The sequence below is a fragment of the Mustela lutreola genome, chromosome 9 (genome assembly GCF_030435805.1).
Source record: "Mustela lutreola isolate mMusLut2 chromosome 9, mMusLut2.pri, whole genome shotgun sequence".
NCBI lineage: Eukaryota > Metazoa > Chordata > Mammalia > Carnivora > Mustelidae > Mustela > Mustela lutreola.
In genome coordinates, this window is record NC_081298.1 from 72,244,827 (window position 1) to 72,267,371 (window position 22,545).

Consider the following 22,545-nt stretch of genomic DNA (forward strand, 5'->3'; position numbering starts at 1 on the left):
TAAAATTTATAGCCCCGACCTGGGATCAAGTCCTACATCAGGCTCTCTGCTCGGCAGGGAGCCTGCTTCCTCCTCTTTCTCTCTGCCTGCCTCTCTGCCTACTGTCAAATGGATAAATAGAATCTTTTGGGGACGCCTGGGTGGCTCAGTTGGTTAAGCAGCTGTCTTCGGCTCAGGTCATGATCCCAGCGCCCTGGGATCAAGTCCCACATCGGGCTCCTTGCTCCGCAGGGAGCCTGCTTCTCCCTCTGACCCTGCCTGCCACTCTGTCTGCCTGTGCTCGCTCTCGCTCGCTCTCTCTGACAAATAAATAAAATCTTTAAAAAAAAAAAAAAATAGAATCTTTTGGGAAAAAAAAAATTTATAGCCCCCTATGTAAATGTACAGATCTTCTGTTGAAGACCCCATGCGTCTCCTTTTTATCTGGGTCATCACATTCATACCCTGCCCAATAGATGCGGAGACCCTGCCTAATAGGACCTCTCTTCTCCCTCTCCTGCTCTGGGACATTAAAAGCTGTCCTCTGCAGTAAGCAGATTGTTTGCATCATACCTAAGATATTAGCCACTCCTATGATAATTACAAAAAGTAGCAGAATGATAGAAGGTTGGATACTTTGACTTCATATTATGCTTTTTGATTTACTCCTTCCCCACCTTCTGGCCTGCCTTCCCTCCTGTCCTGCAGTATTTTGACTGCATACATCCAGCCCTTGGGATACATACTGGCAGCAGATAAGCCAAAATGATGATGTACCAAAATGCCGAATTGAATCTTTAAAGTGTTTTATTTGAAGCTTTTCTGCTTGTACAGATTAACACCTACTATTGATACAAGTGAAACAAAATGATACGAAGAAGTATAGAGGCAAAAGTTGACCATTCTTCCCTCTTCAGATGGACAATGTTGGCAGTCTGGTCTGCTTCCTCCACCTCCAAATATACTAACTTTCCTTATTGTGGGTTAAGATTTTTAACTTTGATCTGAAATACTTGACATATATCTTTTAAATTAAACTATACTGTGACCGTAAAATAGTAGTGTTAATTCTCAACAATATAGAATTAGAGTGTTGTAAGATTTTGTGTCTGGGAAGAGTGGATTTTAGGAAGGCAGGCAGTACAATTATATGGATATAGACTGGAAAAGAAGAGGTTATGCGTCCTAATTTCATTGCTGTCACTTAAAATTTTAACAAACCTTGATTTCTTTCTTTCCTTTTTTTTTTTTTTTAAGATTTTATTTATTTATTTGACAGAGATCACAAGTAGGCAGAGAGGCAGGCAGAGAGAGGGAAGGAAGCAGGCTTCCTGCTGAGCAGAGAGCCCAATGTGGGGCTCGATCCCAGGACCCTGGGATCATGACCTGAGCTGAAGGCAGAGGCGAGACACCCAGGTGCCCCAAACCTTGATTTCGTAATCTGAAAGTAGAACATTAAGTTATTTGTAGGGGAAGAAAAACTTTTTTTCTGTTCTCTTCTGTTCATTGTTTGGAGCTCTGCTAATTAAACTGATAGATTAGCAAGAGATCAGATATTTGAGTTCACAGAAAAATGTGACTCGAGAGGCTGTTAGAATTTGGGGCTTATATACTGTTGCTTGGGGAATAGGAGAGGAGGAAAAAGAGCAGTAAGGGGAAAACAAATGACTTTTAGGAGTGATTTATGATAATTTTGACTTCCTTGGTTGTGAAACTCCCTGAGGGGGGATTTACAACAACAGTTCTTTGGGGAGTTTCTGCTTTTAGGGAGATAAGAGAGTTCAAAAACAAAGTCTTCCTCTGATGCTTTCATCTTGGAGTAATTTTTATGCCATTATGACATATTCTGGACCCCACAAGACTGTTTGAGGTTAAACTCAGTATCAGTTAGGACTGTTTATTTTGCACATAACTTGAACCTCAGTATACCCTGGTGTATGAAATTAGAAGTCTAGAAATAGGGTTAGCTTTAATTTAGCGTTGCTTAATCCAGCAGCTCAATGACACCATCCAGAGGACCTAATTTCTCGATCTTTTCTATCTTCGTGATTTGAATTTCAGCTTAACTCTTGCTGGTTCCTCTTTGGTCCTAGGTTGGCTGCCTATCAGTAGCAATTCATGCAACATTCCAAGCAAGATCCCTGCAAGTTGCCTTTATGGGACCATTTAAGCCGTGATTATGGCCATGATGTGGGCCTAAGACAACTAGTGGGTGGTTGGTATCCCTCTGTTGGAGATAGACAAATGAGATAGCACTACTGGAAAGGGGGAAGAAGGGGAGTGACTGTGGTGTAGACAATTAGCCGTGTCTACTAAGATACTGTCCTGTAGGGTGCCTGGGTGGCTCAGTGGGTTAAGCCGCTGCCTTCGGCTCATTTCATGATCTCAGGGTCCTGGGATCGAGTCCCGCATCGGGTTCTCTGCTCAGCAGGGAGCCTGCTTCCTCCTCTCTCTCTCTCTGCCTGCCTCTATGCCTACTTGTGATCTCTCTCTGTCAAATAAATAAATAAAATCTTTAAAAAAAAAAAAAAAAGATACTGTCCTGTAACTAAAGGTTTTTGTGTTTTATAGTGTGAGGCTATCTTTTTTTTTTTTTTTTTTAAAGATTTATTTATTTGACAGACAGAGATTACAAGTAGGCAGAGAGAGAGAGGAGGAAGCAGGCTCCCTGCTGAGCAGAGAGCCTGATTCGGGGCTCGATCCCAGGACCCTAGGATCATGACCTGAGCCGAAGGCAGAGGCTTTAACCCACTGAGCCACCCAGGAGCCCCGAGGCTATCTTTTAAATAACTATGATTCCTAGTTATAACCTGCTCTAAATTCTCTAGGGAATCAGCCTAATACAGTATCTTCTTTATTCTGTTATAAACCTTTAAACTTACCTTGGGTTATAAAGTGAATTCAACCCTTCACTGTCATTGTAGATATTTTTAATGAATTTACACATTTAAATTATATGACTCAGAACTGCTTTGAACAGACCTCAGAGGATAGCAATCATTTCATGTATGATTTCTGAAAGCTTTACTCATGTTTTCCAGCTGTGCACTTAGGAGCTTAAGTGATGAAGGGAGCAGTAATTTACATGCATGATTGGGTTAATTTGCCTTTTTTCCTAGGCTTAGTTTTGTATGTAATGCTACAGGTGCTTTTATGTCTGCTTTCCATAAATCTTACGGAAAAATTTTCTATTTCTGAAGTAAATAGAAATGTAGATCTGTGCTGCCCCAGGACAAGGTTCAAAAAGGCAATGAATTTTCACCAAAAAATAGTTTCAGTTAGATTGGGTGATTCAGTGAGATACATTAAATTTTTAAAAATCTTTCTATACCATATTTGAGCACTTTACCTTTTAATATTAGTTTTTGTATATACTTATTAACTGTCATTTTCTCTATTACTGGAAAAGAAGTAATGTTAGATAAATCTTTACTGACAATACTGGGACCAAAACTTGAAATAGTTTTTAAAAAGCCATAGTTGCATGATCTTAATACAGCTATATCATTGTGTGAGTGTATGTAAGCTATAAAGGTACTGTAGTATATAAATGCTTCAGTGTTTTTGTTCTTGGAAATGAAAAAGAAATATCAAAAAAGGAAGTATTCATATTCTCCCACCTAGAATTATCTCTAAATACATGTTGACATTTTTTGTTTACTATTTTTTATTTTTTTATTATAGTGTAGTTGGCACACTATGTTAATATTAGTTTCAGTGTATGACATGGAGAAGTCAGCATGTAATGCTATTTGCTCAATGCACAATGCTCCTACAGTACCATTGACTAGATCCCCTGAGCTGCATGTTTCATCCCTGTAACTTACTCATTCCATAATGGAAAGCCGGTACCTCACACTCCCTCTGCTGGTCTTGCTCGTACTCCCATCCCCCTGCTTTCTGGCAGTTACCAGTTCTTTGTATTTATGGGTCTGTTTCTGCTTTTGTTTGTTGGTGGACCTTGAGGTTGTTTCTGACTCTTGGCTATTATGATTGGGGCTTTTTTTTTTTTTTTAAGATTTTATTTATTTATTTGACAGAGAGAGATCACGAGCAGGCAGAGAGGCAGGCAGAGAGAGAGAAGGAAGCAGGCTCCCTGCTGAGCAGAGAGCCCGATGCGGGGCTCAATCCCAGGACCCTGAGATCATGACCTGAGCCGAAGGCAGCGGCCTAACCCACTGAGCCACCCGGGCGCCCCTGATTGGGGCTTTTATGAACAGTGATATACAGTTATTTGAGTACCTGTTTCCAGTTCTTTTAGGTATTTATTTAGGAATAGAATTGCTGTGTCATATGGTAATTTTATGTTTAACTTTTTGAGGAATTACCAGATTGTTTTTCCAAGTGTGTGCACCATTTAACATTCCCACAAGCAATATAGGAGGTTTCCAGTTTCTTCACATTGTTACTAATATTTATTTATTTATTTATTTATTTTTAAAAAGATTTATTTTAGAGAGAAAGTGAGAGAGGTGGCACTTGTTGGGGCTTGCAGTCAGAGGGAGGGGGAGAGAAATCCTGAGCGCAGAACCCAACAAAGCGCTCGATCCTAGGACCCAGAGATGATGACCTGAGTGGAAGTCAAGAGTCGGCTGCTTAACCAACTGATGAGCCACCATATTTGTTTTTTGGGCATTGTCTTGATAGCCATTCTGGTGGATGTGAAGTGGTATTTCATTATGGTCTTGATTTGCATTACCCTGGAGGCTAATGATGTTGGGCACGTTTTCTTTGGAGAAATTTCTATCCAGATTCTTTGCTCATTTTACAGTTGGGTTGTCTTTTTGTTGATGAGTTGTAAGAGTTCTGTATATATTTTGGATACTAGACCCTTGTTCTAAGAAACACGTACTTCACATTTTCCACTTCCTCATATTGTTCATAGTGATGTTTATTATTTTTTTAAAAAAACACTGCTGTATTTGCTGAAATATTCCCTGCCCTTCCCCCTTTTAAGATTTATTTATTTATTTATTTGAAAGAGAGAGAGAGAGACAGAGACAGAGATCCATGCAGGCTCCCTGCCAAGCAGAGAGCCCGATGCGGGGCTCTGGGGCTCGATCCCAGAACCCTGAGATCATGACCTGAGCCGAAGCCAGAGAGTTAACCCACTGAGCCACCCAGGCACCCGTTCCTGCTTATTTTTAATATAATTTGTGCCTCCTTTCCATGGTATGTATTTTTTTAGAGATTCAGTTTGTGACTTTTTAAATCCTCTTTTGTATCTTTGCTTTTTATTTCATTATATATTCTTATTTTATTTCATTAATATTCTTATGTATATTTATCTACCTATTTTTTTTTTACCTCTTTAATTGAGTGCTCACTATTTCTCCAGCCTTTTCTTTTTCAGTAAGCATTTAAGATTATACTTTTCTTTTTGTGTTGCTTTAGCTGAATGTATCTTGCAAGTTTTTAAAGGTACAGTCTCTTACTCACTTGTCAGAATTTTATTCCTGTTACCATTTGTTTAGAAATGTGTGTGTGTGTGTGTGTGTGTGTGTGTTGTGTGTATTTAATTTCTAAGCTTGGTACATCCCAGTTTCATAAGTGTTCTCAGTATACTTGAGGATCATGCATGCTCCCTAATTTTGGTTGCAGAATTTTCTGTGTGTCCATTAGATTAGATAAAGCTTTAGTTCTGTTCACATTGTCTGTATGCTTGCTAATCATTGATCTACTGAGTTATTGAGAGAAGTTTGGATTTCTTTCTATGGTTCAGTCCATTATTGCTTTATACGTTTCTCAACACACAGCTGTATTTTTCTTTGTGGTGAACTGAGCCTTCATCATTCTTTAGAGACCGTGTCCTTAGTGATGCTTTTTGCCTTAGTTGTTGTTGTGTTTTGTTTTTGTTTGTTTTTTTTTTTTTTTGTCTGATAGTAAGAGGGCTATCTGAGAGTCCTTCTTTTTAGTTTTTTACATGGGGTGTAGTTTTCCATCCTTTGTGAGTCTTTATAGTAACAGAGCTTATAGCTGGATTTTATTTATTTTAAATTTTGATAATCTTTTCTTAAGTGACAATTTGGATTTATTTCTATCCTTTTACTATGTGATTCCTATTCTTTCTGGTTCCCCTTACTCGTTCTGTCTTTCTTACATATCGATTGGTTTTTTGTTTTTTGGTGGTTTTTTTAGATTTTATTTATCTATTTGACAGACAGAGATCACAAGTAGGCAGAGAGGCAGGCAGAGAGAGAGAGAGAGGAGGAAGCAGGCTCCCTGCTGAGCAGAGAGCCCGATGCGGGGCTCAAGCCCAGGACCCTGAGACCATGACCTGAGCTGAAGGCAGAGGCTTTAACCTAAACACTGAGCCACCCAGGTGCCCCATCGATTGGGTTTTTAAAATTCCATTTTCCCTTTCCTATTCTCCCCATCCTATCATACCTCCACTGGTTTGTAAATTATTCGCAAATTTTTACAAAATGTGTATTCATGTCTTATCAAAATCAAGTCTATCAGTATCTTCTCACTTAGCTCCCAAAATAATAGGGTCTTAGGATATCTGAGATCAGATTACATTTCTTCATTATGGGCTGGTATTTTAGTTCTGTGTTTTTTACCCCTTTAGATTTCCATTCTATATAGTCAGTGTTAAGTTTAGATTTGCCCATATGCTTCCTAATTTCTTTGCTATTCATTTCTTCTTCCTGAATATTCTTCAGGAGTTCTTCTATTGTCAGTCTGTTTAGTTAGGTTTTGTTTGTTTGAAAAGGTCTCTATGCTCTTGAAGGAGATTTTAGTGGGTGTATTATTCCAGATAGTTATTTTTCCTTAGTATCTGTAAGATTGTATTGTGCCGTTCTTTGGCTTGAATTATTATTGTTGGGAAGTCTTGGTTCCAGATACTGATTGCTTTTATTGCTCTGAGTCCAGAGTGGACTTCTTTTTTCTATTTGGATTTGCTATGTTTTCTTAATCAGAGAATTTGTATCTTTTATCTGTTCTGGAAAATTATCAATCATTATCTCTTTAAATGTTGTGTTCTTCATTCTCTTCTCCTAGAACTGTGATCGGACATATGTTAGACTTTCACATTCTTTTTCTGCCATGCGTCTGTGCTGCTCTCTTTGTGATTACTTCAGATGTTCCAGTTCATTGAGTGTCTCTTCAGCGCTGATATGTTTAACCAGTCCATAGGGTTTTTTTTTCCCAATGACTGTATTTTTTACTTATAAAAGTTACTTTGTTCATTTCTAACTCTGTCTAGTCTTTTTATTTTTAAGTAGCATTTTGTTCTTTGCTCATGTGTTCCATTCTCTATTACTTCAAATATTTTAATATACTTAATATTCCATATCTAAAATTTCTTGGTTTAAATCTACCCCTTGTTTCTGCTGAGTCTTTTCTTTTCTTTTTTTTTTTTTTTTTACTGTTATTGTTGGTGGCTGCTTTCCTTGTCTGTTATGTATATTTAGATTATGAATTTGCACCTATCTCGGTTCTGTCTGTGCAAATCTTACATCCTCCCCCTCCCTCAGATAAAATTTGCCCTTGCCATATATACCGCAATGTAAGCCAGGAACACTTTTGTTTTTGTTGTTTGTTTTTTAAAAAATTTGTGTATTTATGTAGAGAGAAAAAGCAAGAGATTATGTGGACAAGGGGAGCGGCAGAGGGAGAGAGGAGCATGAAGCCTGATGAAGGTTCGAGATCATGACCTGAGCTGACCCCAGCACCCCATAAGCCAGGAACACTTTTAATTTCTCAGCCTGGAGCTTTTTTGACTTGTTGGAGCAAAGATTTAGCTGCTGAAAAAGAAGCCCCAAATAAAATAATGGTGGCATAAGCAAGAATATGGGCTTACTTTTCTGTCAGAGCAGTGTGAGCGAAGCGGCAGAGGCTGTCAGGATAGCCTTGTTGTCTCTGTGATCTGCCGCCTCCTCTTTTGCTCCAGAACAGAACCCTTCGGGTATTGCCTGACAAGGTACACATCAGCTTACTACCTTATCTTTATTGCAGCAAGCGGGAGAAGACAAAAGGGAAAGAGGAGAGCAGATTATGGAAATGGTACACAGCATTTCTGCTCATTGTTCTCTTGGCCAGAATTTAGTCCTGTCCTCACACCTAGCTGCAAGGGATGCTGGAGATGGAGTCTTTGTTCTTAGTAGTTACATATCCTGTGAGAAGTGGTCAGATCTATCTGTAGAAGGAGAGGATAGTAGACATGACAACAATCAGCAGGCTTTTCCACTGCCAACAAAAATAAACATTTGAAATCCCAACCCCAGTGAAAACCAACTTTTTGTCAGGGAGGAAATTTCGTCTTTTTATTCCCTCTCTTAGGGGCTCAGCCTGATAGAGGATTTTTTTTTTTTTTTTTAAAGGTTTGTTTATTTATTTATTTATTTATTTGAGAGAATGGATGCGATCAAGGGGCAGGGAAGGGCAGAGGGAGGGAGAGAAGTAGACTCCCTGCTGAGCATGGAGCCCCAAAGCAAGGGGCCCTGATGGCGATCTTGACCTGGACCCAAAACCAGGAGTCAGATGCTTAACCTACTGAACCATCCATGTGCCCCCTACAGATGGCTATTAAAAATGGTCCTTGTAACCTGGGTTTATGCTGGCAACCCTTTACTTTGCAGGGGCTCTGACCTCTAGTTTTTTTTTTTTTTTTTTTTTTAACTCAACTGTGTATTTATTTGAAAAAACTGCTTATAATATTTAGTATTTGTACTACAGGTAATTTGATCCAGCTGTATCTTTTCTCTTCTTTGGTGTATTGTGTTTATTCTTATTTAAATGACCTAATTTCCTTTCTTTGTTCTTTTATCTTGTTTCTTAATTTCATTATCCCATTTTGGAGTTCCAAGCCTGGATTTCTTTTTCTCCATCTCCTGTGTATAGTCTGATGTAATGAGTGTGTGTGTGTGTGTTTCTGGTGATAGGTGGTTGATGTTGTTGGACAGACAACTAGAGGTCATTCCCCCTCCTGAGAATGGAAAATGGAAGGATACCAGTTCTGCTTTCTTCTCCAGATTTAGATTATTAGTGAGTATTCTCAGGGTTTTGTCAGTTCACCAGAAGACTTCTGGAAGATGGGGCAAGGCTAGGAGCTTGACATGGCTCTGCCTCTCTTAAGTTCACTGGAAGAGGCAAATTCTTCAGCAGTATTAGCCCACCAGTGTAGCATTATTTTTCCTTGAAATTATTGTAAGTCTTAGGTTTTTTTTCTACATCATCTTCACTGCCTGTTTGAATCAAATGTGTAATATTAATGATGTATCATTGTGCAAATGTTTATCATTTATGGGTTTTGCTGTTAACAGATAAATCTACAGAGACCTTATTCATCCCTTGTTGTTTTGCATCTGTTGCATTATTCCTGAGGTTGAATTCCTGGGAGTAAAATTGCTGTGTCAAAGAGTATAACAAATATCTCTGAATCTTGTCTCATACCGCCTTTTTTTTAAGGTTATAACAACTTAGATTCTCACCGGAAGTGAATGAGTATACTAATTTCACTGTAGCCTCATTAGTATCTGGTGGTAGGATTTCTTTTCCTTTAAAAAAAAAAAAAATAGCTGTAGAATAGTATCTTAAGTTACTTAAATATTCATATCTTTTATCATTGAGTTTTAACATTTTCCTGTGGGTTAGTTTACTACTTACTTTCTCTTTGAATTGTGTGTTTTTATATTGGTCTATTTAATGACCTTGATATTTTTCAGATACTTGCAGACCAAGTTCCTTTATAAAGAAAAGTTGATCTTTCCATTTTTACATTTTGTATAGCTACTTCTACAAATCTTTTTGTATTTTTTTCAGTTAGGTTTATTCAAAAATTTGTATTTTAGTATGATAAATCTCTTGTCGGTTTAAATTTAGAAAGTTATTTGATAAATGTTTTATTCTTTGTTTTCTTGCTGACTTTTTGTAATTTTAATTCTTTATTCTTGGGTTTGGTATGTGAAGAAGGTGTGCTCTGAATAAGTGGGGAGTAATTGGCAAGAGATCTTATTAATCCCATTTATAAAGTTTTTAAAAAATCTCCCTTAGAAAACTGACTCTCTTATATTGTGCTTTTCTACATAATTATTTTTAGTAGGTTTTTGTTTGTTTGTTTGTTTTATTTTGTTCTGTTTTCAAATGGGCTCCACACCCAACTGTGGGGCTTTAACTTAATCCCTGAGATAAGAGTTGGTTGCTTTGGGACATTTGGGCTTCCCTCCCCTAATTCTTTTTTTTTAATAATTTTTATTTGTCCCCCCCCCAATTCTTTTTAATAGTTCTTAGTGTCTGTAAGGATATGCTTCGTTCTTTTTTAAAAGGTATTCTTTCCTAATTTTGTCTAAGTTTTGTTTTATTTCAAAAAGGGGATTCCTGTTGGACCATCTCTTAGGAATGAGTAGATGTTAATATTGGGTTTGGTTTTCTCTTTTCGTAGTTTACCTTTTTGCTTACCAGTTGTTTTCAATATTGCAGTAAGCAGTTATTTTTAATAAAAGTCCTAAGTAGTTGGGGTACCTGGATGACTCAGTCGATTAAGTATCTGCCTTCGGCTCAGGTCATGATCCTGGGGTCCTGGGATCCAGTTCCATACCAGATTCCTTGTTCAGCGGGGAGCCTGCTTCTCCCTCTCCCTCTATCTGCCACTCTGCCTGCCTGTGCACTCGCACTCACGCTCTCTGTCTGTCTCTCTCTCTAATCTATCTGTCTTGAAAAAACAAAGTCCTAAATAGTTGAGACTTTGTTTCTAGGGGCATCTGGATGGCTCAGCCAGTTAAGCATCTCCTTTCGGCCCAGGTCATGATCCCAGGGTTCTGGAATGGAGCCCCGCATTAAGATCCCCGCTGAGCAGGGAGTCTGCTTCTCCCTCTCCCTCTTCCTCTGCCTCCTCTCCCCTACTCAAGCTCTGTGTGTGTGTGTGTGTGTGTCTCTCTCAAATAAAGAAATAAAATCTTTAAAAAAAAAAGATATTCTAAATATCTAAATATTTTGTGTGTACATTTGCCATTGTAAATGAAATCTTTCATTATGATTTTTTGTTGACTCTTAGAAGAATTTAGGGAAATAAAGCCTTTAAGAGAGATTATTTATTTTAGAACAAGCCAGAGAGCAGGAACAGGAGGAGGGGCAGACGGAGGTGGAGAGAGAGAATCCCAAGCAGACTTCATTGTGACCACGGACCCTAACGCCAGGCTTGATCCCAGGATCCTGCGATCGTGACCTGAGCCGAAATCAGGAGTCAGACACTCAAATGACTGAACTAACCAGGCACCCCCACCACCACTATCCTGAAAGATTTTGATCAACTTTAAGTTTGAATAAATGAAATTCTGTAGCTTTTTAATTAATTATTTATTTATTTTTAATTTTGAGGTTCCTAAGATGGATCCTTGGTTTAGGTAAAAACTACACATTCTGTTATAGGCTATGAACATTGAACATTCTTTAGTAATGTTCAGGAAGAACATATTAAACATTGTTTAGGGGGAAATGTAAATAAGAATACTGAATACTACTAGTGACATAAGCTCTGCATCGTTTTCATCTAAGTAATTTTTGGGTGTCTAGAGCTCTAAGCTCCTTATAAACAGAATTTTGCATCTAATAAATGGGAACTCCTTAGTGGCAGAGTAAGTTAAAACATAAGTTTAACTCAAAATACAAGTGAAATTTAAATGAAGGAAAAGAAAACACAAAATGAAGGAAAAGAAAACACAATGTTATTGCATCTTTACACATCATTTGTAAAATTTAGCTATTCTTTGTTCTGTCTGTAGGTGGAAAACCATGAATTCCTTGTGAAACCTTCATTTGATCCCAATCTGAGTGAATTAAGAGAAATAATGGATGACTTGGAAAAGAAGATGCAGTCAACATTAGTAAGTGCAGCGAGAGATCTAGGTAAGAAGGCCTCATTGGTGGTTTGAATAATTCTTTTGTCTATATAGTGTCCCCACTTGTGCCAGAATTACTTGCCTAGAAGACATAGTGGATCATGCCACTTCTTGCTTAAAGTGCCAGGCCTGCCTTCAACAGAATAAAATTATAGATACTTAGAAGTTGAGATACAGGATGCTTTGCATTTAGAGCCTCACCTAGTGAGAGATTTGTCTCTCAGTAACTTTCCAACCCCAGGATAATCCCACATTCCTGCCAGATAAATCAACCAAGAGGCCCTTGCATCATTTCCTTGAAATAGGATCTGTATTAAACATCACTTCCTCTGTAACCGTCATTCTATTAGTTCATTGATTTGGCTTTGGTATTCGCAAGCATGTCAGTAACATCAGCTTTTTTTAAATGTCTGCCTTCCATACCAGTTTTTGTTTTGTTTTGAGAGAGAGAATGTATGTGGAACTTCAGGGAGGGAAAGAGGGAGAAGGAGAGAGAAATCTTTTTTTAAAAAAATATTTTATTTATTTATTTATTTAACGGAGAACAAGAGATCACAAGTAGGCAGAGAAGCAGGCAGAGAGGGAAAGCAGGCTCCCTGCGGAGCAAAGAGCCCGATGTGGGGCTTGATCCCAGGACGCGGAGACCACGACCCGAGCCAAAGGCAGAGTCCTTAACCCACTGAGCCACCCAGGCGCCCCAGGAGAGAGAAAATCTTAAGCAGGCTCCTTCTCACCCAGTGTAGAGCCTAGGATGGGGCTTGATCTCAGGACCCTGAGATCATGACTTGAGCCAAAATCCAGAGTCTGATGTTTAACCAGCTGAGCAGCCCAAGTTCCCAATACTAGATTATTAATTCCCCAGTTAGTCTCACATTATTCACACTAATTTGTTCTGAATTTATGAACCTTTTTGTTTGAGCATCTCTCATACGTATGTTGAATGAATAAATATAGCTTAGCATATTAGTAGAACCCTTAGGCAGTAATTCTTAATAAATTTCTGGAGAATCTGATGAATCCTCTTCCCAGAAATATGTCCATACCTACATATACAAAAAATTTTGCAGATAGTTACCATGGAGAATCCATATATGGACTAACCAGGTAAAGAATCTTTGCCTTTCTTTACTCTTCTCATTTCATAACTCTTTCTACGTTTTTTCTATGATCTCTTCTCTCCTTAGCCCAGAGAAGTCTGTCTTTAGTTGCTGGCTACTACTAATATTTGATAGCCATGCTTTAGCAATTAAATTTGTAAATATGGTCTCTCTCTTCTGATTTGTACTCTAAAGATCACATTGATGAATGAGAGGGTGGGGACAGACTTAGAAAAACTCAAAAATCTTAGGTGAATAAAATCCAGGTGATCGATCATTGCTCATTTTGTGAAATTTCCTACATTTAACAGAAACTGTGTGTCCTTGTTTTACAGAGTTCCATTGTGAGAGACTTAAGTTTTTGTTTGGAAAGTGTGTTTATTTTAATCCTACTCTGTGTTAGCTCCAGAGAAATGCTTCAGTGAAGTAAAGAACCGTGGTGCAGAGCTCCTCAGGGTTAGGGGCCATATGGTGTGAACGCTCTGGACATAGCCTACTGCGGTGCTCTGTAGCCTTGGGATGGCCGTATCCAGAAAGCACTTGCACGTCAGAAGCTACCATTAATACAGAGTTCAAGGATTTTATAGATAGCCTTCGTTCATGTAGTTTTTAAGTGAAGTAAAGTTTGAATAGTTCCCCGTTAGGTCATCATAGTAATTTCCACTGTGCTGTCTTATAGTAAGAGTTAATTATTTTAAACATTTACATTGAAAGATGGCTGTAGGCATCCATGACATGCTTTGTCTTTATTTCCATATAATGAAGGTTTGGATCCTGGCAAACAGATTAAATTGGATTCCAATGCACAGTTTGGTTATTACTTTCGTGTAACATGTAAGGAAGAAAAAGTCCTTCGTAATAATAAAAACTTCAGTACGGTGGACATTCAGAAGAATGGTGTTAAATTTACCAACAGGTTTGTATGCCTACATTATTTTGTTAAACCTTCAGTAGGTCCATGGAACTAAATTATTCTCTGATGAGACATGAATGTTTTATGTTAAGGAAGTTTTACCTTACTTATTGATAGGAGGTATCAGGTGAGAATGAAACTTTATTTTCTTCTAAGAGCCTCATCACATGTTCCAACACACCTTGTTATAAATAACTCCTCTTTTCGTCATTGACTGAAGGGACAGTTTGGGTCTTTTTTAATTTGTTTGTTTGTTTTATCTTTATAGGTTTTATTTATTTAAGAGCACAAACAGCGGGGTGAGTGTGGAGAGGGAGAAGCAGGCTCCCCATTAAGCAGGGAGCCTGACATGGGACCTTGATCCCAGGATCCTGGGATCCAAGGACCTGACCTGAAGGCAGATGCTTAACAGACTGAGCCATCCAGGTGCCCCCTTTCAGTCTGTTTTTAAGATTGTTCTTTCATGGGGCACTTGGGTGGCTCAATCGGTTAAGCAGCTGCCTTCTACTCATTTCATGATCACGGGATCCTGGGATTGAGTCAGGCTCTGTCTGTTCAGCAGGGAGTCTGCTTCTGCCTCTCTCTCTGCCACTTCTCCAGCTTGTGCTTTCTCCTGCTTACTGTCTGTCTCTCATCTTAAAAAAACAAAAATCTGTTCTTTCACCAGGTGCCTGAGTGACTCAGGGGATGAGTGTCTTGCTCTTGATTTTGGGATCATGATCTTGATTTTCAGATCATGATCCCAGGGTCATGAGATCAAGCCCCCAGTCAGGATTCCCACTCAGCAGGGAGTCTGCTTGATATTCTCTCTCTCTCCTCCTCTTCCCCTCCCCACTCACTCTCTCAAATAAATTTTTTAAAAAATTAAAAAGAAAGATTGTTCTTAGGCACCTGGGAGCCCAATTGGCTAAGTGTCTGCGTTCGGCTCAGGTCATGATCCCAGGGTGCTGGGATCAAGTCCTGCGTCGAGCTCCTTGTTCAGTGGGGAGCCTGCTTCTCCCTCTGCCTGCCACTCCCCTTGCTTGTGTGTGCTTTCTTTCTATCAAATATAAATAAAACCCTTTAAAAATATATAAAAAAAGATTTTTTCACGTATGTGTCTCACCATTCTTTTGTCAATATGAGATTATATTAGTTTATATTACATTTCCATATCTATTAACATTAGTTCCCCATCGTATCTCTGGTTTATAATTATTTTCACATTTGCTTTTTCTAAGAAGGCTTTGATATATTTATCAATTTAAAAAATTTTGATATATCAGTTGGATATATAAATTAGGATAGGGAGATGCCTACCAGCTTTAGTGAGGCCACTTACTAGATTATTGCTTTTTCAAAATCCTGTTTCATATTGAGAAAGATTTTACAAGCTTTTCTTTTCCTTCACTGATGTTAGAAAGTTTCTTAAATAAATTATTTATATGTGAAAGAAGAATTATTTTGAAATAATGTTCTATGATGTGGGGTGAGGACATTAATCTTTTTCCTTCTGTCCTCTGTTAGAATTTATGGGAGGCCTTACATCCACCCATCCTGAATATACCCAGTACTTTACCAGTAGTTTTGTGTATATGATCCCCTTTTATCCATTTATTCAGCGAGTATTTTGTTTATGATGTGCAGTCATTAATTTCTAGGTGTTCAGACCCCCCACGAATGAAAACAATGTTTGCTTTGTTTTTCGTAACAATTCTGAGATAAATAGGTTTATTTCTCATTATTTAGATGAAGAGGCTGAAACTCCCCCTTCCCCAGGATTACATAACTAGTAACATTTGATACTCATAGCTAGATCTCCTATTGCCCAACTTAGTAGTAGTTGTCTTTCTAGCAAACTATATCCCTGTTCAAACTATATTCAGTAATGGCTTAGCTGAAACAGAACTTTTAGGGTATTATAACCTACTTTGAAGCATCATGGGTTAGTTATAAGTAAATGAGATTGAGCTAAATGACCACATTTAATCTAAAAGTTGAAGAAGATTCATTTATTAATTCATTTTTGTCTGCAAATTGAATCCTTGCTATGTATCTGATTCTTTGATCGTAAAATTTTCCTTCTTTAAAACTGCTGGTGTCTGTCATCCAGAAAAGTCTGCAGTCTTTATTGTAACCTGCAGGGTCTGGTCCCCTCCCATCGACTTTCATCTCTTGTTAGCTCTTTCCTCACATTTTACAGTGTCTTTGTCTCTTGCTTGACTTCCTTTAATTCCTTCTTTTTGCCTGTTTGCTAGTAGTCCTTGCTGCTGCTTCTGCTGCTGCTGCTTGCCCATGCACTGTTCCTGAGCTGTAATATATGTGTTATGCCATCAGCCAATACATTAAGTTTACAGTTGTTGCCTTGGTCAGTGCCTTCCCCTATAGAATGAATGCATCTCTTCTCTGTGCCCCCATCTTGACTTTTTATTTTTTATTTCATTCCCTTCCTTTGGAATCCGTGAATATTTTTCCTTTACTTTATTCTTATCCTTCCTCATTTTTTTTTAAAGATTTTATTTATTTATTTGACAGAGATCACAAGTAGGTAGAGAGGCAGGGGGAAGCAAGCTCCCCACTGAGCAGAGAAGCTCGATGCGGGACTCAATCCCAGGACCCTGAGATCATGACCCAAGCCGAAGGCAGAGGCCCAACCCACTGAGCCACCCAGGTGCCCCCTTCCTCATTTTTTATTTCAACCTATAGTTTTCATTTTTTTCTTTACTCAGTAAGATTTGGTTTTCAAAACATTTTCTTACTTCGACAGCCTTCAGTATCAAAAGCAGCTATATAATACAATAACGAGAGAAACTGTGGTGTGTGTATAAATTTGGAAAGGGGGGATGGGGACCCCTGGGTGGCTCAGTTGTTAAGCATCTGCCTTTGGCTTGGGTCATGATCCCAGGGTCCTGGGATTGGGCCCTCCATTGGACTCTGCTCAACGGGGAGCCTGCTTCTCCCTTTGCCTGCCGTTCCCTCTGCTTGTTCTCTCTCTCTGTCTTTCTGACAAATAAAATCTTTTAAAAAAAAAAGTGGGGGGCAAGATGGTCTCTTTGAAATGAGGATGAAGACTTAATTCCATTTAAATATTTTAGAAAAGGTCAGATCAATACTTGGGAATAAATGTTACAGCAAGAATTGGTGCCAATAGGCTCTTTCAGACAGCATAAATGTTAATACACTGAATTCCATCCACATCTGCCCCTAATGAGTTGCCCATTTTCACTTTAATTATTGTTTTGGTGCTTTATAGGATAGATGCTCTGGATATATTTTATGTAGAACATATTACTTCAGTAGATGTTTTGATATTTTTAATAATGTGATTATCTTGACTTGCAGTAAACTGACTTCTCTCAATGAAGAGTATACCAAAAATAAAACTGAGTACGAGGAAGCCCAGGATGCCATTGTTAAAGAAATTGTCAATATTTCTTCAGGTAAATTAACAGAACCAGTGCATCAAATGTTATTAATATAACCTGGTTTTTAGTAATAGAAAAGATACCGGTATGTTTCAAGAGTGTTTTTTTAAAAAAAAGATGTTAACACACTGTTTATTATGTTAGGCTACCTATAAAATAATGTGTGTGGTATTGTGGTGGGAAGAGTAACTGGAAATAACTCTTACACAGAAAGATAAGCTAGTGCAGGCTGAGTGGGAATACCCTGAGAAACAGACCCGTATAAAAGCACAAAATTTATTGTAGTTGTAACAAGGAAAAGAGACTCCAAGGACTGAAGGCACTAATAATTTTAGATTATTTTTGGGCTCATGCTCTAAGTTTTGGAAATAAATATCACTAAAAAACAAATAGGAAGTGATACATGATACATGAAGCAAGCCTTTTCGAGTTGTATATGCCATTTTGTAGATTTTTAGACTTCCTTCTGGAGGACACTGTTTGAGTGGAGGACACTGATTGCATCGCTTACCACTGTGGTATTGCCCTTGACACAGAATGAATGTATGTTTAGCACAAGGTGGGGCTGATGTGTTAAACTGGAAGGTTTTGCCTGTCATCACTTGTATATTGACTATAACTTTTATTGTGCCTTCCAAAAATACACCAACGAACTACTTCAACCAAGTGATCAAAGGTGGCATAATCAGTAATAGAACAAATGACTTTTATGTGCATCTTGATGTGATGTAGAGGGAAGAACACAGTATTGTCCATGTGGTATTCTTGACAAAAATGTTTAACCTGATTGTTAACAAGAAAGGAAAGGGAGATAAATTTAGATTGTGGGACATTCTTTTTAAGGCTTGTACTCTTTAAAAATGTCTGTGTCATGGTAGCAAAAACGGAATGGCCGTGATCTGTTCTAGATTATAGGAGACTTAAGGGACACAACGAGCAGATCAGCAGATGGTCCTGAATGGATCCAGGTCTAGGAGTTGGGGGTGGGAGAGAGCTATCAGGGACACTCAGGACAAATTGGTGAAATTTGATAAGACATAACATAATATTGGTATCCTATTTCTTGGGGTGTGTATTGTGAGTAAGTAGGAGGATGTCCTCATTTCCAAGGTATTCATGCATTTAAAAACTATGTGCTTGTATAATTCTGTGAATTAATAATTTTATTATTACGAATTTTATAGTAAAATAAACATAAAATTTAAAGGTCGGTTTTGTTGGTTTTTTTTTTTAAATTTTATTTATTTGTGAGAACGTGAGTGGGATAGGGAGAGGGAGAAGCAGACTCTCCACTGAGCAGGGAGCCTGATGGGGGGCTCCATCCCAGGACCCTGAGATCTTGACCCAAGCCAAAGGCAGGCGCTCATCTGATGCTCAGCTGAGCCATTCAGGCACCCCAAAAGGGTTTTAATACACTTTATGTATTAGTGTTGAGGTGAATGAGTTTTGTAAATATTCTGTGTCTTGCTTGGTGGTATCAGATAACTATAGTTGAAAATGCGTAGATTGCATTTTTAAGGACCCTGTAAATACTATATATTCAAACTGGGAGTCTTCCTCAAAAAGAAATAGTATCAACTCAGATTCATCAAGCATCTTCTAGGTTAAAAAAGGTGCTAGCTTCAAACATTTAAATGGAGGGTGTTTTGTATTTAGAGTTACCTTGACTTTATTCGTTTATTTATTTATTTATTTATTTTAGTTTTATTTGTTTATTTGGAGCGAGAATAATAGAGCACAAGCAGGGAAGAGGGGCTGAGAGAGAGGGAGCAGACTCCCCACTGAGCAGGGAGCCCAGTGTGGGGCCCTGCCCTAAGACCCCTAGAGTTACCTTGAATTTAAATGAAACCTTTTCTTGGTCTAATATACACGTTATCTGTATTTAAAAATATAATGGGTCATTTCTGTGGTTCTTTATCTTGCTATTAAACCAGAATAGGTGATGCTGTTAAGAGCCAGGTGATAAGAAATACCATACCTTAAGAGGCTTCAGTTTCCTTTTTTTAAAGTAGTTACAGTTAAGTACTCTGTTAATGTTTAAGTAATTCTTGCAGATTCTTGTTCCTACATAAAAGGATTATGTGAACCATTCTTTTCCTTTTTTTTTTTTTTTCTTTTAAAAAGAATACCTGTTAGATAAAACAGGAATAAATTGGAAGTGGTGAAACAGTAAGAGAATTACTTGTATTCAGCCATTCATAAGTTAATTTTTATTTGTAAAACATTATATCACTTTTATGGGGAGCAGGGGAATCAAAGATGAATCCTGTTTGCTGCCATTTGATTAAACTCTTCACTTTTTTTTCTAAAATAATACAGTATTCTCATGAATGTCCTTTAAAGCTTTTGACACATTGATGCCTGTGTGATAGTTCTACATAACATATGGGATGTTTCACTAACCCCTTTAAGCTATTAAAATTTTAGAATCTATTCTATAAATTTTGACTGAATTGCCTGCCACATATCAGGGGCTTTTTAGTATACATAATAGCTTTTACTTTTAATGTTCTAGAAGAGTAGAATCTCACTGGAAGTATTTTAAGTGACAATTATGCATCTAAATTTTGCTAAAATTAAACTGCATGTGGTACTGATTGGGGGGAAAAAAAGCTCAAGTAAACAACTCGTATGGTCAGGTTTATACAGGCACAGGCCTTGATAGTGACATTATTTTATTACAACCTGATGTTTACATGTATCTTCTGATAAGCAGCTGTGTGTTTTCTGTTTTAATGAATTTTGGTAAGAGAGGACATCATACTCTTTCTATTTTTGAAATCTATTCATAGTAGAGGAAGATGTAATACATTTTAACTTTCTGGTAAGGCTTTAGGTGTTCAATTTTGGTTATGGCAAACTTCTGTTAATTTTTTGAAAAGTAATAAATTAGAAAATGGATTTTAAATTCCCAAATAGGGAAGTTAAATTTATTTCTATAACTGCTTATATGTATTTTCTTTGTTCAGTATTCCTTGGCACATTTTCTGTTTTTATACAGGATATGTAGAACCAATGCAGACACTCAATGATGTGTTAGCTCAGCTAGATGCAGTTGTCAGCTTTGCTCACGTGTCAAATGGAGCACCTGTTCCCTATGTACGTCCGGTCATTTTGGAAAAAGGACAAGGAAGAATTACACTGAAAGCGTCCAGACATGCTTGTGTTGAAGTTCAGGATGAAGTTGCATTTATACCTAATGATGTTCACTTTGAAAAAGATAAACAGATGTTCCACATCATTACTGGTAAAAAAAAAAAAAAAAAAACCACCTAATTTATGGTAATTTATGGGCTTTGTGGGGGGTAATGATTCCATTTTTTTATGTTGGAGTGGAATTACTTAAAACTGATAAAGAAAATCCTAGTTCTTGATGTTATAAAAAGAACGAGTTATTCATCCTAGTTACTGATATGTTCACTTTTGGGTTAGAGGGAAGATTTAGAAGGAGGGGGAGGCCTTAAGGAGCAAATGTCATCTTTACATGAAACTTCTGTTCCAAAGGTTTCGTGCGTTTAAAAGTGAACATCCCTTCAACCTCAAAGCCTACCTTTGAGCCAGACCTTTCAATAGTGAGGTCATTGAAGGTGAAGCAAAACTGATTGCTGGAATGACCTCAGCTTAGGGTAGCAATTCTTTTAAAGACATGGGACTGTATTTCTGTGAAATTTGAAAAAAGTTTGTTCATAGACTAATGCAGCATGTCTCAAGCTGAAGTATTTTTAGATGTTAACCAGATTCTAGACAACAAAAATGGAGGGGGTACTCTTTGGGCAAATGTATTTGGGAAACAGTGATAATATTCTAGTTCCCCAAATGGATTTTCATGTTGTTCATAGCAGCGTTAAGTAAGGTTGTGTCTTAGGGCTTTAGTATGGAGTTTAAGTGATTTGAAGGATTAGACCGTACTAACTCATTCACTAATAGCCTCATTTATTAATGATTTACAGTGTTTAGTTAATCAGTTAGGTGTGTACTGTTTTTCTGGATGACGTAAAATTACCCTGCTGGCAGCTGTATGAGCTGTGGGAAAATCTGTAGTTCTTATAGGCAAATTACAGGTAAGGTATATTTTTCATAGTCCTTTCAATGAAGAGTGCAGTGTAAGTTTGTGTGAAGGAAAAAGAGCATTACTCTGGCAGTTGATGGTTCTGCTGCTTCTATGCCATATCCATGCAACCAGGTGATTAGTCACAAATGTGCGATTAGTGGCAGGAATAAATTAATAATCTTGCTTTTTGATGTAATTTATTTTAAAGGCCCCAATATGGGAGGTAAATCCACTTATATTCGCCAAACTGGGGTAGTAGTTCTCATGGCCCAGATTGGGTGTTTTGTGCCATGTGAGTCAGCGGATATATCCATTGTGGACTGCATCCTGGCCCGCGTAGGGGCTGGCGACAGTCAGTTGAAAGGAGTCTCCACATTCATGGCTGAAATGCTAGAAACTGCTTCTATTCTCAGGTGAGTGATTTTCCCAGTCCCCTCAAAATGGAAATGAATATCCCTGTCCTGTAAAGTACATTTAGAGATTCATATATAAAACATCAGTTTAATAGTTCCAGATCCAGTTTAATAGTTTTCTTGGGAACTTTATACACTTCATATTGTCCTAAAAGAGTAATTCATAATAGTCGAGGAAAACTTTGATTTTTCATTTATCTTAAGGTTTCTGGTAGTTTTTCACCTTATAACCCCCACCACTGCCATGTTCTTGCTTAAACTGTTCACAATATCTGGAATGTTTACCCGTGTCCTTTCCAGTCTTTAAAGGTCTTAGTGACAGAAATTCTACTTCTCTGATGACTTCTCTTGTCAATTAAGCTTCAGGTCATGGGTATTTCTTTGAACTCTTTGACATGCCTGTAATATATTTGTTTTTTTATTTTAGAGGTTACTGAAATCTCTTTGCCTTATTTCACTTTTAAGGTGCTTCTTTAAAGGCAGAGAAGCTATGCCTTTCATTTCTTGGTGTCTTCTAAAGCACATCACATATAGTAGATCCCTAGTAAATTACTGCTCATTATTTGTTTGTGGGGAAGTACAGAAACAGTACAAAGAGTTGGTATAGTAATTGGTCAGCAAGCTAATATTCATAACTTAAAGAAATAAGCAAAAGATGTCAGTGGAAATTCACAGGAAAATAAATGAATGATATGCACATGAAGAACTGTTGCATTCTTGGGGCTCCTGGATGGCTCAGTCAGATAAATATGCAACTCTTGATCTCAGCTCATGTCTTGACTTAATAGTCATGAGTTCAAGCCCCATACTGGGCTCCATGCTGGGTGTAGAGCCACTTAAAAAAA

At 37.8% G+C, this 22,545-nt stretch overlaps 1 protein-coding gene across 1 annotated transcript in view; it reads left to right on the forward strand.

The window, feature by feature from the left end:
* The window catches only part of MSH2 (mutS homolog 2), a 78,770-nt gene that overhangs the window by 50,344 nt on the left and 5,881 nt on the right, over positions 1 to 22,545 (forward strand). The window contains exons 9-13 of the mRNA XM_059134742.1: positions 11,706 to 11,829; positions 13,685 to 13,835; positions 17,154 to 17,251; positions 20,238 to 20,483; positions 21,496 to 21,700. Of these exons, the coding sequence (XP_058990725.1) occupies positions 11,706 to 11,829; positions 13,685 to 13,835; positions 17,154 to 17,251; positions 20,238 to 20,483; positions 21,496 to 21,700 (824 nt within the window). The remainder of the gene's footprint in view (positions 1 to 11,705; positions 11,830 to 13,684; positions 13,836 to 17,153; positions 17,252 to 20,237; positions 20,484 to 21,495; positions 21,701 to 22,545) is intronic.